Below are 17,221 nucleotides of genomic sequence, written 5' to 3' on the forward strand. Positions count from 1 at the left end.
GCTTACCAAAACAGAAGTAAATAGTTTATTTTTCGGGGATTATTTTCAGCCATGGATTAATACACTTTTGGTGGCCCAGTGAGTATTTATGGCAGCAGGACGGTGTCTGTGGGATTGACTCAAAATAGACTAAAGTGCCCATGTTCATGGTAATAAAAGAACATGTCACTTAGAACAACAGTGTGGCTCACTGATGTGTTTTTAATAGTTTCTGAGCAACAGTGGAGGTTTGTGGCACAGAAGACTAAGCTGCAGTATATCAGGCTTTGGCTACACACACAATACTTGCTAGTAGGATAAATTCATTGTTGGTTTTGGATTTTTTCTGGGATTTGTTGACAGTAACAACAACAACAATTCATGGCTAGCATATACAGTGGGGTCCAAAAGTCTGAGACCACATTGAAAATCTCAAATATTTTCACGTAAACCTGGAAATAATCACAAAGTCTGAGGATTCAGAAACATTTAAAAACACAAGAAGTTATGACGTAAAATGAAGAGGAAATATTTTGATTCTGCACTATTTTTAGGTCAGTAATCAAATTTAAGCAAATTTGTGGCATTAACCAATTTAACTCCTTTGTACAAAAGGTCAGGTTTCTTTGAGTTGTATCCCTTCCATCGAAGCATGCGTTCAGATGACACTCAGCTGGACTTGATCTACTCATCGGAGGCTCCTTTAATTAAGTCAGCTTGCAGCCAGTGTTCACCTGTTATAAATATGGCTGTGCCTCAAGTTTCCAGCTGATCACTGCTTACTAAATTGCATTGTGATAGTGAGAAACATGACATCCGAACTAAGTGAAAGTGTCTGTTATTCTGAGCAAAGAGGGGCTTTCTCAGTGTCAAATCAGGGTTGACTAAAGGTTTCTAAGGGGGCAGTGCATGGAACTCTAAAACGCTTTGCAGAAACGGGATCAGTTGTATCCAAAGCACGATCAGGCAGACCAAAAGTGACCACACCATCAGAAGATCAATACATCAAGCTTAGATCCCTGACAGACAAAAAAAGAAACTTCATGACAGATACAGAATTAGCTAAATAAAGAACGCAAGACTCCAATCAGCAAAAGTACTGTCAAATGCAGGTTGTCTTGTTGTGGTCTCAGAGGACTAGTAGCAGTTTCTAAACCATTTCTCAAGTGTTTGGCCTTGTTTCCCCTTCTGAGAAATGGTTTAGAAACTGCTACTCGTCCTCTGAGACCACAACAAGACAACCTGCATTTGACAGTACTTTTGCTGATTGGAGTCTTGCGTTCTTTATTTAGCTAATTCTGTATCTGTCATGAAGTTGCTTTTTTTGTCTGTCAGGGATCTGAGCTTGATATATTGATCTTCTGATGGTGTGGTCACTTTTGGTCTGCCTGATCGTGCTTTGGATACAACTGATCCCGTTTCTGCATAGCGTTTTAGAGTTCCATGCACTGCCCCCTTAGAAACCTTTAGTCAACCCTGATTTGCTCAGAATAACAGACACTTTCACTTAGTTCGGATGCCATGTTTCTCACTATCACAATGCTATTTAGTAAGCAATGATCAGCTGGAAACTTGAGGCACAGCCATATTTATAACAGGTGAACACTGGCTGCAAGCTGAGTTAATTAAAGGAGCCTCCGATGAGTAGATCAAGTCCAGCTGAGTGTCATCTGAACGCATGCTTCGATGGAAGGGATACAACTCAAAGAAACCTGACCTTTTGTATGAAGGAGTTAAGTTGGTTAATGCCACAAATTTGCCTAAATTTGATTGCTGACCTGAAAATAGTGCAGAATCAAAATATTTCCTCTTCATTTTACGTCATAACTTCTTGTGTTTTTAAATGTTTCTGAATCCTCAGACTTTGTGATTATTTCCAGGTTTACGTGAAAATATTTGAGATTTTCAATGTGGTCTCAAACTTTTGGACCCCACTGTATATGTGAACAAGCTCCATGATTATACTGTTGGTTTATTGAACCTGACAGGTGATCCATTTTAATTGATCAAAATGCACTTTTTCAATTCAACAACTATTAATCCAAAGAAAAAATAGGCCACTATTATGTGATGAATCACTTTAGATCTCGGAGGGATGAATAATGCATGACAAAGTAACTGTGACGTGGCCTCAGAGTCAAGCAAAAACACACAAACTAGTGTGGTTAAATATTTCAACAGATCAATACACACACGACCCCATTACACTCCACTGCACATGTCATGTTACCTTGTAAAGAGCGAACGTCCTGACAGAGTAGGTGGCCAGCTCCACTGTGTCCAGCAGAGTGACCTGGATGAGGCCGTATGTCTCTGTGCCTCGTGTCGGCCAGTACTGATCACACTTCACCTACAAGGGAAGAGGGGAAGAAGCTGTGAGAGATCCAGAGCAGTTTGTATACTGTCTGTGAAAGAAGAGAGAGAGAGAGAGAGAGAGAGAGAGAGAGCTGACTTGTGTGCGTGTGAACGTGTACAGATGCAAAAAGAAAAAAAGGAAGGGAGTGTTGAAGCAGATCAGTGAGAGAGTTTGCAAAATTCAGACAGTAATGTTCGGAAAAAATGTGCATATACAGTAGCAGCGACCCAGCGTGTGAAAGGGATTTTAGTAAGTGTGTGAGGTGAAGAGTGACAGAGAGAGAGAGAGAGACAGGGGGGGGGGGGGAGAGGCAGTTCTGCTTTCTGGGGTGTGATCCTGCGTAAGTTGTTTCAAATACTAGAAAACTGTGTGGCATGAAATTGCCATAGGTTGGTGGGCTCTCACAAAAGATCCACCACAGAGCTGGGAAAGCCAAGTGATACCTGAAGTTCAGCACTCACATATTTGACGCTTTACATCGCCCTACATTCCAGCTTCACAAATCCCTACAAAACTACACCCGGCACCCCAAATCCCAGCATCCCTCACCACCAAAAACACCTAGAATTCTCCTGTATAAGGCGGGCATATTTGTAGTTCTTCAGCTCAGCCTCAGATACCACAGAGGAGAGAAGGGAAAAAATCCCAGAGGAGGGGGAAGGGGAGGGGGAGCAGGGCCTTGGCAGAATCAGGCCAAACCAAACGTTATGTGCTGATCCCTCCAGTCCTCACATCAAAGACAGCAGGGAGCTCAGCTCAGCTCGCTCTGCATTCCACTGCTCCAGACTGGGGATTATGCGTTTTGGCCCGGGATGTTCAGGCTGTAATTACAGCTTTTCAACTGTTGTTTTCCCACCAGACCTTGAGACACTGTGGGGACAGGAATGGTCGTCCACGTAGGGGGGCCAGACCACTGCCAAAGACTAAACAGGATCGCAGTAAATGCTCGGTGTGAAGACTTTATTATCCATTGATATATGGGCTAACAGCATAACTGCGCCCTGCTCTTGTGTGGCTTGATTGGTGCTAAAATGGAAGGATACTGGCAAGATTCCCACAGTGGGACCATCTGTGATCTGTGTTGTTAATGCGTAAACACATGATGGCATAATGTTGAGAGGTGTTAAATGAGATTAAATCATTTTCTCCAACAAGCAGCCCACTACTCCCTCAAACAGTAGATATGGAGGTAGTGGGTTGATAATAAACGGCTAAGTATATTCAAATTGAATGTTTTCATTGTTGCTTAATGTCGTAACTACTTTATTGAATTTAGAGAATGTAAAGCTAAGCAGTCGTTCACAAACTTCAGATTCATCATGTTTACGAGACAGTAGCGGCCTACTGCTTACAATTAGGTGCCCTGCATTCCTTCACTCTGTAGTGATCTGCAGCCGCAGCTGCAACTACAGAATATTTCATACAGATCCTCGTGATGATGTAGCCAGCGAGTACATTTCTTTCTTTATTTAATTAGTACATCCTCTATGGCATAACCACTACACAGGAAAATAGAAAAACAGTTGTGGGTGTGATCATGCAAACTGTAGACACTGATGTGCACTGTTTCTCAACTCCAGTGGTTACAATAAAACCCATCTCAGACCAAGTTAACTATGAGTGCCTTGTGGTGAGTTGAAAACAATCCTGCATTCTCACTTAATGCACTGGCTATTGTACAGAGAAAAAAAAGGTTGGAAACAGCAGGAAAAAAAAGGGCACTGAATAGAGAAAAAAGGGCAAGGAGAAAACCATGTGAGGTGAGGTTTGCATTTTAAAAGGGATTAGCAAAGGAGAGAAAGAGAGGTCTTGCCTTAGAGAAGAAATAAGAGGGCATCTGAGGGTCAAACAGACACAACAGAGACAGTTGGAAAAAGTTGAAAAGGAAACAGAGTTTTAACACAAGACAGGTTAATAGGAAAAGAAGCACAGATGAGAGGAAAGGATCATTTTCTGAACAGGGCTCTGGACATAATTGGTTAGCACTTAATCATGATTCATACCTCAAGCCATTCTTGTTCATTTTATTCTAACATGACATTCTCATTACATAGAATTTTCACTCAAGCACATATTCTGTTAACAACAGCAAAATGCCTTGAAGCTAAATGATTTTCTAATTCATTACCTAACCCCAATTTAGCTGTACTTGTAATTCCCCCGGGTCTTGCTCACCATTCTACTGTATTCTCTTCTATTCGGATCAAATACATGCCACCTTGTGCTCACCATAGCACTTTTAGCTTGGTCACCGTAATGATGTCGGCTGTTTTTTGGTTATCCTTTAAACTATTTTTGTACTACGTGACGTGTCCTTGCTCTTTCTCTCCTGTCCTCTCCTTGTCTGTCCTGTTCTGTTGGATCCATCTGGACTCTACAGTCCATCCACATCCTAAAAAAATGATCGCCCTGCCCTGCCCTGCCCCAGTCTGTCTTCTACCCCCTCACTGCTGCCAAACCACCCACTATACCCACCCACTACAATTCAACCTTCAAAAATCATCGTTGCCCTACTCACCTCTATCCTATCACTCTTCCACATCCAATCCTGTTCCTCTATAGCCCATTATCATACTCTTCAGTACCCACGTCTTCCCTGCCCTGACATACTCTTCTCCTCTTATATTCCGGCATTATAGTCTATCCAATCATATTCTTCCAGTCCTTCTCTATGCTATACCTAGTTTACCCTTTTCTGTGCTGGCAGTGCAACATCCAATTGCACTTCACAGTACATGTCACTGCTGTTTTGTTAAGAACCGCTGAGCTCCACAACATCTCCTCAAAAACATCTGAAAAGTAGACTGCTACAGGTAAACCAAAGAAATAATGCACTGCCGTGGGCAGCATGTAGCCTAACTAAATAACTTGTTTGCTAATGTACAGTGGCACAGGTCAAGGAAATAAAAGTCTGCCACACTCCCTTCATAAACATGTAAAGATTTATCGTAGTATTTGTAGTACTACTTAGGTTTTTGGCATTTATTGTAAAATATCTATTGCTGACAATAAAATGTACAAATGTATGTTTTTGTTTCACCTTGCAAAAGAGTGTATGTCTGTAAAATCCAGCTGTCCTCTTGGGACAACATTAATGATCATGTTCCACTTCCACTAACTACCTCTTAGCTAACTACCTACCCACTGTTGCAGGTTCTGCTGGAGAAAATTGTTTATCCTGTATACCCTACCTATCCTACTCCTTCCTCTTTTGCCAGATTTTATTCCATCCTCCTCTTCCCTTCTCTTCAGTGTTGTGTTGGCTTAGTGCTGAGCTACACTGTCCTTGCTGTCCCATACTCCCATGTTATTACATCCCCCTTTTTCTTACCCGTGACTTCTCTTCCAGCTTGGTCATCATGATAATGTTGGCTGTGTGCTGCTCCCAGACCATCCTCCAGAACTCCCCGAAGGTCTCAGGGAGGGATCCCTGAGTGGCAATATAGGCATTCTGACGGCGGTAGCCATCAATATAGTTAGCGTTGATGTAGTCACTGCCCGGGACACCTGCGTAATAAGGAAAAAGTGGAAGTTACGGAGGGTGGAGGAAACAAATGGAAAGAGATGTGTGTAAGGTGAGGAGGAGAATGAATTGTGACAGGTTGAGGTGAGAAAGAAAGGGGAGAATAAACAGAGGGGAGCACGGTGAAATAGATGCCACTGATGCTTAAACACTCCAACACTTATGGGTTGAATGTTTCTGCACTGATCACACAGAAACATTCTCAGTCAGTGTATTTTCTTAGCAGATGAACCTGATTCTTATTCTAATTCACGGTGAAATAATCTATATGGATTATTTAAAGTCTCCTGAAAGCATGAAAGCAGGTTTATGTCCCAGTAATAAAGGGTGCAGATCATCTGAGGTCATGGCAGGGAGATTAATGCTTTCACAGGGCCAAGCGTCCTTTGGTGTTGGATTGTTCAGCCGTCTTGTTTTATAATACATGCTAAAACGATCACGGGCCTAATCTGAGCATACTCTGGATGTGTCGCTTTGAATGGCAATATGACTGTAAGGCCGTCTCTGTGTAAGACTCGGCTGACACTGCTTGTCCTGGAAGGGATTGTGTGTATGTGTGTGTGTGTGTGTGTGTGTGTGTGTGATGTGAGAGACCGTCTGTGTGTGTTTGATTTAGGATCAGTCCTGCTCATCTGGGGCCTAATACCATAATCCCAAAAATCACTGAGTCATAGCTCAAACATGCACACATACACCAAAACACCAAAGTACACACACGGACATACACACAGACGTGTACGCGTGCATTCAGCCGTGACCTGATTCTGCCGAAGTGGGACACAAAACTCCTTTTGAGTCGTCTGATTGCAGTTTACATTTAAAAAGATAGAAGTCAATGAGCAAACAGTAGAAGCCCGACAGGAAGAAACTCCTGCAGCTGATTCTCTTCTTGCAGCTTATTTTATGAACACGACTCAGTCACATACAGTCGTGAAAAAACCCCAAGCCACCAACGCGCGCACACACCACAGACACACACATTTAAATGACAGAGGAGTACGGGGTGTTTACACAACTTGTTTTAAATGGGATGGGGACAGACGGTAAGAAGAGCTTCGAACATATGTTTATCAACCTCAGTCTTTAAAGCACAGCTTGGCTAAATGCTTTGATGTGCTACAACTTTATGCAAGGGACTACAGCAGAAGCACTGTGCAGATAAAACACAACACACACACACACATACACATACACTTTCAGTCACTTGGTGGCTACACTGGCTTGGCAGAGAGTGTGAGTTCATGAGCATGTGAGGAGGAGACTGGGTGCAAAAGTGCATATTTGTGCTTGTGCACATCCTGAGCATGTGTTTTAAATCTATAGCAGAGTGTGTGTGCTTTTGTGTGTTTGGACATGCTCAAGAGTATATGTGTTTTCTAAGCTGAAAGAAAGACAGGCAGCCAGGGCTCCAGGACACGCGGGGGTGGAAGGGCTGCTCACACATGCTCTGCCCAGATAAGGCTCATCTGTTTGGGCTTGGCCTCCCACTGCCTCCCTCTCTCCACATTGGAGCTGCCAGTTTCTTTGCCTCAGGTCTTTCCCAGCTGAGGTGGGTGAGTGCGCTTCAAAACGCGCACTGAGAACAGGACTATTTTTCTTCTATTTTAAGACCGTTTACCAGGTGAAATGGGCACATAAATAGGCTATAAATAAAGCGTCAGCCTAATTTATCTCCATAAACATTAAAATGGTCAAGTGAGACACCATATCGGTTGTGTGATGTGGTAACACAGTGTGTAGAAACAGGTGTGTTTGAATCCTGAAATGATGAAATGATGGCTAATGCAGGCACAGTGCTTTGTATGTGTTGTATGGGAATTGGCAATGAAATGCATCTTTGGACTATTAATATCCCATTCCTCATGGATAGCAGCTCTCACACACACACACATTCATACACACTCAAACACACGTGTATGTACTTCTATACTTGTGCCGACTCTCGTTGACATAATGCACTCCCTGGCCTCCATTCCCAACCTTCACCATTACAACTGCATGCCCAATCTAAACCCTTACCCTAACCCTGACCCTGAAACCAAGCCATAAACCACAAATAGCCTTTTAAAGAACTCTTAAGTGAGCCCTCACAAAGATAGAAGTGCAAGAGCACAGAGACACACACGCCCACACACACACACACACACACACACAAATACACTGGCGGCGTGTCTTACCCTCAATGCTGGAGAGTATAACCCTGGAGTGATCATAGGCAATGACGTTAGCGTAGCGGTTCTTTGGTTTGTTGACCTCCAAGTTGGAGTTCTCCCATGTGAACTGCTGACCGGGGTCGATGGACTACAAGGCGCAAAAGACAAAGTCAGAACCGAGAGCGAACATCAACAGAAAATAACTAATGAAGACAGACTCGCAGGGTTAACCACTTTTATAAATTCAGGTTGTTTTGGACAGTGTTTGCATGCTTTAATAGGTTCTTTTTTAAGAAATCTTTTGGTTTTAATGCTTTGGTTTAATTATTGACTTTCAAATGGTCAAACCAGCATGTGGCATGTCAGTAACATTATATTCTGACAGATGGGCATTGCATGTATGATTGAGGCCATTCATTGTGGTAAGGAAAAACCTCTTTTTTGCTTGGAATGCTGATTAAAATGTTAGCATTGATCAATCAGAGCTCACTTGCCAAAGAAACTGTGAAGTAATAATTGTGTACCACTTTCAAACCCCTGTATGTACTAATGTCTAATTCTGATTCAGTTATATCATGCATACGCTATAAGCATTACCACTTCAACTTGAGTGTTGGCAAGAATGTTGTTATCTCTTAAAATCTGCCTCAAAGTGCAGAAAATGGCATCTAGAAATGCAAGAACTGGTTAATTCTATGAATTTGGGCTTACAAGCATTATCCAGTACCACACCATTAGAAATCAAGTACAAATTGAAAATTAACAAGGTATTATTGAACTTGGACAAGAATGTCGGCAAATACGATATCCCCTTTCAAGAAACAACACTGATGTAGGGACTTTCCGCTGTCGACAAGAAGAAAAAAAAAATAGCAACCAGAGAAAGATGATAAAAACGCAATAAATTCCTTTGGGAGAGAAAGGATGGTTGTGTTAGACCAACACATTAAGTTCCTGGAGGGTAATTACAGTGTAACCATCGCTGTTAGCTGGGAGAGGCAGACATGAGGTCATTACAGGGCTGTCAATGGAGAGGGACGAAAGAGGAGAGAGCCAGAGCAATTTAGCAATTCTGAATATTTTACGACACATAATTATGGTTTGGTTGGGGAACAAATGGACAGGAGTGGTACTGGATGAGTGCATGTATGTATGTGTGTGTGTGTGTGTGTGTGTGTGTGTGTGTGTGTGTGTGTGTGAGACTGCTTTCCGCGCACTGCCCAACATCATGTGTGTCTGATTATTATACTGCAATCATTTCTGGCCTCTCTTTCTCCCTCTCTCTCTCTCTCTCTCTCTCCCTCAATCCCTCCTCCATCCATCTCTCCCGTTCCCTCGTTAAGGGTTCAGTATCGAACAAAGCACACAGTCATGCAGAGAGAATGTGAGGCTCAACAGAGTGGTTCCAACTCACACCACAATTACATACGGCTTCTCCCTCACTGTCTCTTCCACCCTCCTTTATCCTCTCTCCCGATGCGTTTCCCCCCTCAAACATCCACGCTCTGTTTTTCTACTCTTTGCATAATGTGTCCTTGTCTTTTTTTCTATATACGTATCTCTGCCACACACAATTTCTCTCTCTCTTGTGGTGGCCAATTAGAGCCTTATGTCTCCTTCTTCACCCAGAGGCCTCCAGTCTAAACTGATTTTATTTTTTTGCAAGGAAAAGACAAAAAAAAAACATTTTTACCCCTTTAATGGCTCTCTGTGGGGCTCGTTGTAATGCTAGCACTATTTGCTACACAGCCAGCATGTTGGGAAATATTTCTTTCTTTTCTCATTTAGTGCCACAGTTCAGCACACCAAGTTCAGGCACGTTGTTATCTCCTTGTAGATGCCTTTTTTTTGTTCCACATTAACTGTGCTGCAAGTTGGACGAAAACTAATCAAGAAGCGTTGTGAACACTTGCGTCCTGTATCTCTTGGTGGCTCTGCTCTCTGTCGCTGCCTCTTTATTTCTATCTCTGTTTCTCCTTCTTTCTCCACCAGAGTGTAGAAATGAGGGTTTGATAACCATCTGGCTGTAAGCAAACTCTCTTTGAGCTTGCAATTTCAATTTCCCCCTTATATTTGTAGAGATAACAACAAGACAGTGGAGAGGGGAAAATGTGCCTTATCTTGTATCATTCTGTGAAGACGAATCAAAATGCAACTTAACTGCAGAGACTACGCGAGGCTCAATCTACAGCGCTCCCCATTGAAATCGAAACGGGGCAAAGAAATGACGAGTCGACGATAAATATGTGTGTGTCTGCGTTGTCAAAACCAGATGAATTTCCCAAGTTAAAGATTTTCAGGGACAGATAATCAGCATTCCTACCTCGTACTCTTGAGAGAACTTGAGATTGTCGTTTGCCTTGAGGCGCTCAGCGTGATCTGCCAGCTCAGAGATGGGGACGGGCGGGTGACTTGTCATGCCTGCCGAGCACAGAAATAGAAAAAAAGAAGCCATTTCGATACATGTACAACTAAACTCTTTTGGAGGAAAATGTTAATGCGTAAGGATTCTCAGAGGACGTGTTGTTTAGTGTTCTGTCCGTAGTCAGTGGAGGAAGCAAATGGAAGTGTTTTTCTGTTAAGTGACCATTTTCTCTCCAGGCAGACAGAAAGAACAATGTGCGTGTTGTGAAAGTTACTGAGGCACAGTAACTTGTCCTCAGAGTATATGCACACTGCTGGTGAAGATAAAATAAGAATATGACACAGGCGGTTAAAAATATAGCATGGAATTTCTTTTTTTTGGGGGGGGGGGGGGCATTTTGATGAGATGTTGTCAATTCAAGCAGCTTCATCCTATATGGGATGGAAGGTTAGTTAGCATGAAAATGGACGGGAGAAAGAGAAGGTAGTGGTAAGAAGGAAAACAATGACAGCAGAGAGAAGAGAAGATCTGTGGCGGACTAAGACCAACTAACTTGACAAACGCCGATAACCGCGGTACACTGATACACGATAGGCTGAAAAGGGAAACAACACCACAGTTAATCTTATAAATACAACTAATACTTTGGAGATCACACGTCAAACCACACATGGTGTTTGTGTCGGTGTGGCTAGCTTACCTGGAGTCTGGAAGTTGATTCTGCGTAGCTCCACGGGATCAGTGGGATGGTGGGACGACATGGCCTTGCTGCAGGGGAAACTGCCCTTCCTGCCTTCAGCCTCAGCCCTTTTCCTGGAATAACAGATCAGCACACGGCGTTTACATGAACCTCATCCTCATGAACTGAACCTTTTACTGCATGGAAAAAAAAGCAGAATCTGGTAAAATGTGGGATTTGTACATTTATGCATAACCTCAGTTTTTGGGATTTGTGTTTAAATAAATGGACCGGAGTAAGCCACATAAAATTGCTCCTTGGACTTTTACAGGGATAGCTGTAATTTTCAGGAAATATCTGTTTCAAATTCTACCAGGTTGACGTCTGGTTTAGTATTGCAGCTTTTTATATGTTAATGACTGGCTCATTGTCTGGGATGGAGGTGGGTGTCTGTTTTTTTCACAGAGACTGCCAGGAGTTAAAACTATTCTCACAGTTTCTTAGCTTTTACACTATCCACTAGTTAAAATCATAATTCTCATTGTTCCCCACTATTGTCATTAATAGCAGTTTCTTATATTTCCTATTGACCTATATTATACTGAATAAAAGTCTGAAACAATGCAGTTTCTGCTAATGTGAGTCAATGATGTGAGGACAAAAGAGCAGAAGGATTCATTTGAAATTTGTTTCTAAATTAATAAGATGTGTTAGTCATTCACCTTGTGTGTTTTTTTTTTAATGATTTTTTCCAAATCAAAAAAAGTAACTCATCAGTCTACATTCTGCATGTAACTGTTATTTCTGTTATATTTATAATTCGCTTTTATGCCTTATATCTTTATCCAGTGCACTGTTGGTTACCATACAATCATCAAAGAAATATAAAAGGCAATCCCGACTCTACTGGGATCTATTTTCTAAAGTATTCTTTGCAAAGGCTTTTCAAGGAAAACACTCCTATAGGACAGAGGAAATGGTAATAGGTGGTGTTTGTTTACCTGTCAGGTTTGCTGGATCCAAACAGGGAGAAGAGCAAATAAAAGAACAGACAAGGATGAATAACATTAGTGTCCAATCAAAAAACATCAGTAATGCTGAACTCATCGCTCTCATTAAAACTAATCAGTTTCTTATAACAATATTACATGTGTTAAATAGCAACTCCTATAGACACAAAGATAAATGGTGAATGTAAATCTAAATGACAAAAACTCGTCGTCTGATCCCACAGAACACTGCATATTTATATATATATGCACATTATCTCCCAGAACACCCTCTAACTGTGACATCTACTATATAACAACATAAATACGTTCCAAAGTGCAACTCAGCCTCAAGTGAGACATTAATGGCTGTGGGTTACCCCAGGTTACACTCCAGGGCTTATGAACTTATTATTATAACCACCAAGGTTAATCATTTTGCAATGCCACATCAGTCACAGCAATTATTTATGTGCATTTTCAAAGCTCTAGCCAGAAGAACAGATGATTATAATGAATAATGCTAATGGGTGACATTGTTATCTGCCCTTATCTGGTATGTTAGCTAACTTTGCTCCCTGTTTATAGATTTTAAGAACAGATTACAGACAATACACAATTACATTTTTATGAGAACTTGTGAGCTAAGCTAACGTGTGATTAGTATAACAGATGTTTTCTGTGTGTTTCATAAATAATGACAACAAGTCCAGGTCCAGTCTAGGTTTCTGATAATACCATTATCTCCAATGTAATTTCGAATAAATCCATACATCTGCTTAGAAATCATAGATAAAGGACAGTTATTTTAACTCCAGGACTTGCCTGAGAATCATCACCTTTTTAGGTTTTCTTTAGAATCAAACTAATCCAGTGATAGTTGTCCGTACATCCATGGGTACATTGCAAACAGGAACTGTTAATAGCTAATTTGGCATACTATTAATGGTGCAAATATAGGCTTAAAAAACGGGACTGCTAACGAACTGACTCTATGGAAATATTATACTTCACCAGAGCATTATGGGAACCGTAGTTCCAAAATTGAGAGCATGATTATCCCCTAAATTGAATTAAGACAAAGAATGACAATAGAAGTGAAAATAATCAGTCAATATTAACTTTCTTCATGTAGCCAATACTTTTTTCCCAATACTTTTTGGGGGCAGCGCAGGTCCCACAGTGTCAGACTTTGAAAACCCATTCCCTGAAGCAACAGTCCAGATAACTAATGTAAATGATTCAATGTTGTGTGTAGGGTTAGGGTTATTTCTTGTTTATGACCTTGTCTGTCAAAGACGATTTGAGAACTGCTGCTTGAGATAGGACAGTCTAACTACAGACTAGGAATATATTAAAATATCCGTGGAATATATTATATTGCCCAAAAAAATATTCCGAGTTGAATACACAGAGGAGCAACAGGCCAAATTGGAAATGAAAACAAGTTAATCCCTGGAGAGTCCCTGCTGGCCCTCTGTGAAGAAGTAAGTTGCCTTTCTAATTATTTATCGTTATCTCGTATTCACCAAAACTCTTAATCTTTCACCCCGTCTCTTTTTGATTTCCTTCCTCTTTCTTCCTGGCTCCATCCGGCTGCCCTTACCTCTTGAAGAGGAGAATGGCGATGACAATGCAGACGATGAAGATGACAGCCAGCACCGGCCCCACCACCCACAACAGACCTTCTTCCTCATCAATGATTGGCTGAGGATCCACATCCGAAGAGGTCACGGGATCAGAATAAGGGCTAGTGGCGTACATAGTCTGGATGAAAGACATGGTTTTAATGCATTTTCACATATAAATCTCTATTTAGACGCTTGAACTGTGTGGGCGTTTTTGCGTTTTTTACTCACATTCTCAGAGAGGTCGAGCAGCGCAAGCACAAAGAAAACATACTCCTGTCCGTTCTGCAGTGGACGGTTGCGGAAGTCACCATAGTTTCGCCCGTCACCCAGTGTGAACTCCAGGGGGAGGGTCTTAAAGTGAGCAGTGACGTAGGCCCTAGGATCTGATTGGCCAGCTTGTCTGCGGATGCGGAGGGCACGACTGACACTGGTCCTGTTGATCTCTTTCAGGAGCTGAAAGGGAAGAAAACAGAGGACGGGTAGACAGGGATAAACAGAGGAGAGGGAGGAGGAAATGAAACAAGCAGAGAGTTTGACTGGTTATATTTTTCATCTAATATATGCCGAGTTCAAACAAAGTGCAACATCAAAGGCCATCAGTCACACTGCAAATCAACAATTTAATTTCTCTGTTACAGTAAAAGCAATGTAGTCATCTTTCTGCAATTGTTACATTATTTTCCTAAGCAATATAATTTGCTTAATATTTGGAGATTATATTCCTGAGTTTCCTGAGAAAAAGGACTTGGAAAAGAATGGCAGTTTTGGCAATTTTACGACACACAAAAAGCCTCATCAGCGAAGGAACAATGGGCTGTATAGAGCATTATCACCTAGGCACAAATGTCTTCATCATCAACTGAATTGCTACCGCATTTATCCACTGAGACAGTGGGCACCATAAAGGTTCTATTGAAACTAATCTCGCACACATGAATGTGCTTTCAGAACAGCGTAATGAGGTGATGAAGTCTTTAGAAAGAGGCAGGAAGTGGAATTGGATGGGAAATCTTATGTGAAAGTATTGTTAGGATTGAACAGGCAATGGATGGCCAGGCCAAGTCTTCCAGCAGGCATTCATTGGCGTTAGTGTTGAAATCGTCCAGACTTACAAATACATGGGAAGCGTTTTGGTGAGATTATCATGAAATGATCATGTTTGGTATACATTTATATCTAAAAAAAAGCTAAATCTGTTGCAGCCGCAAATTCTTGCATTATTGGCCCGTGCGATTGATCTGACTGACTGAGAAGAGACATAACATACTGTCGTCACCAAATTTTACAATATGGTGATGAAATATGGTATATTTACAGTCGTCTGGATGCAGGATAAAAAATAAATCAAAAAGGACACAAGATGCTCGACCATTTACAATTACTGTCTGGTAATGCATCTGATGAGTTGATGATCTCAATGAATAAGATATGAGCTTTTTTTATTAGGGACTTAATGTTTACATGCATTTGTGTAGCTTCTCTGTATCATATTTAAAAGTGACTGTCATCAGCCTGATTATCATCATCATCATTCCACTCAACATCAGCATTACCTCATAATGAGCTCTTTATTATGAGCATTATTTAGCTATTTATTAGTATAATCTCCCGTCTGCTGCATGTCTCACCTCATCCAGGTTCATCTGGTCGGGCTCCTCCCAGGGATTCAGGAACTTCCCTCCTCTCTGCTTCTTCAGTGGCACCACCACCACATAGTAACCCCTGCAACACAGCATGCATTGGGTTTAGGCTGAAAGAAATATACTATAAACATTTTTTCACTATTTCAGTCCCCGAAGAAACATCAGTGCTCTGACATTTAAAGCAATAGTTACTACATTGATGATTGAGAGTTATATGAGAAGATTGATATCACGTCATAAAGACTGGAAACAGGGGGAAACAGCTTGCCTGGCTCTGTCCAAAGGTAACAAAATCTGCTCACTAATTAACACTACATATCTCCCTTGTTTAGTTCAGTTGTTTGATTATTGCATTGAAGAGATGCTTGTAGGCGGATTTTATGACCTTCAGACAGAGCCAAGCTAGCTGTTTCAAATGCTAAGCTAAGCTAACTGGTGGTAGGTTCATATTTACTGTACACACATGAGAGTGGTAAAAATCCTCATCTAACACTCTGCAGGAGAGTGAATAAGAATATTTCCTAAAATAAACTATTCCTTTAGTGCTCTACTTTAAAGAAGCATTGTAACATTATTACAGTGTATTTCTGCAGCAGCAGCTGTGACACTCTAAATCTAAACAGTGTGGTTGTTGGCAACAGGGCCATGTCTGATGCCACATGTGAAACAATTATATCACTGGAGTAGGGGAATTTTTCAGAAGCAGTCAGACCATAAGCACCCGCCAAGCATTGAGGGCACAGACACTGAAATCATCCATGGGTCCTCAATAGATGACTCACTCCAGTGCTCCATGCTTGCACTTTAGCATACACTACTATGCCGAGTGATACAGTAGAAAGTTGTTAATTCATGTCAAATGTGAGAAAACGAGAATTTGTTACGTCTCTAAAGCTGAAATAACAAGCAAAATAAAATGATATGTGCTTAAATATGACAATTCTGCATCTGGGGAGTTGATCAATGTAGAAATCTCCAAATAGCTAATCAAATGTTAATAAGTACTAAGTAATTTCAACATCTAGCTTATTACAGTTTCTATTATATATTGGATCAAAACACCTGCAGTAAAATGGGAATAGACACAAAGAGCAAAATGCTGTTTGGGACTCAAAAACCCCCCAAACACTTCTAACGTGACAGGGACACACTAGAGGCAAATGGCTGTGAGAACATGAGAGTAGCAGAGGAGCGATTCAGGGTTGTGCTTCGAGGCTGAAGGCTGCTTCCACTTGGTAGCTATATTTGTTCTTGGTTACAAAAAGCAGATGAGATTATCAGCTTTGTGCTTTCATTTGGCCTGTTGTAGGAGTTCTCAGACTTGCTTTGCTGCCAACTCAGAGAAATCCCTCCTGATAGACCAGCAAATTAAAAAAGCAGCAGCAGGAAGAAGAAGTGAAATTAGCTCACAGGGTCTAAGCAACAATTCATTGGAAAACAACCTAATTGGAGCAAATTCTGAACGGGTTACTATTAAAAATACTCACATCTAGTCATTACATTAAATCAAATTCTTCACTCTCCTTCACTCATCCATAATCACTACCTGACTTTGGCTGTGGTCTGCACAGTTGGTAGCTGCACAGTCACCATGCCGTCAGCGTTGGTCTTTCCCACCACTGTGGGTTTGGTTTTTAGGATGTCCGGGGCGGTGGTGGCGGTGACGCGGTGCTGCAGACCCCCGGCGCTGTTGGCCCGGTTGGTGAGCAGAAAGGAGTACTGGGTGTCCGGCTCCAAGCCAGTGATCAGCTTCTGAGTCAGTTTCCCATCCACCTCCACAGACTGGCCCTTTCCATACAGGATCTGGACCAGGGGGAGGCCACTTAGTTTGAAAGTTAAATTGTACACAGCATAGGGTAAAACACACAACGCAGCACATACTGTAAGTTCTTGAACAGTGTCG

The 17,221-nt window shown here is 41.6% G+C and overlaps 1 protein-coding gene across 1 annotated transcript in view; it reads right to left on the reverse strand.

Annotated features, from left to right (window-relative positions):
- Window positions 1–17,221, reverse strand: part of ptprdb (protein tyrosine phosphatase receptor type Db) — a 61,130-nt gene that overhangs the window by 7,922 nt on the left and 35,987 nt on the right. The window contains exons 19-28 of the mRNA XM_070914776.1: window positions 16,865–17,121; window positions 15,304–15,397; window positions 13,904–14,128; window positions 13,651–13,811; window positions 12,057–12,068; window positions 11,077–11,189; window positions 10,335–10,432; window positions 8,036–8,159; window positions 5,667–5,842; window positions 2,210–2,329 (exon numbers count right to left, since the gene is read on the reverse strand). Of these exons, the coding sequence (XP_070770877.1) occupies window positions 2,210–2,329; window positions 5,667–5,842; window positions 8,036–8,159; window positions 10,335–10,432; window positions 11,077–11,189; window positions 12,057–12,068; window positions 13,651–13,811; window positions 13,904–14,128; window positions 15,304–15,397; window positions 16,865–17,121 (1,380 nt within the window). The remainder of the gene's footprint in view (window positions 1–2,209; window positions 2,330–5,666; window positions 5,843–8,035; window positions 8,160–10,334; window positions 10,433–11,076; window positions 11,190–12,056; window positions 12,069–13,650; window positions 13,812–13,903; window positions 14,129–15,303; window positions 15,398–16,864; window positions 17,122–17,221) is intronic.

Source organism: Enoplosus armatus, chromosome 2 (genome assembly GCF_043641665.1).
Source record: "Enoplosus armatus isolate fEnoArm2 chromosome 2, fEnoArm2.hap1, whole genome shotgun sequence".
Taxonomy (NCBI): Eukaryota; Metazoa; Chordata; class Actinopteri; order Centrarchiformes; family Enoplosidae; genus Enoplosus; species Enoplosus armatus.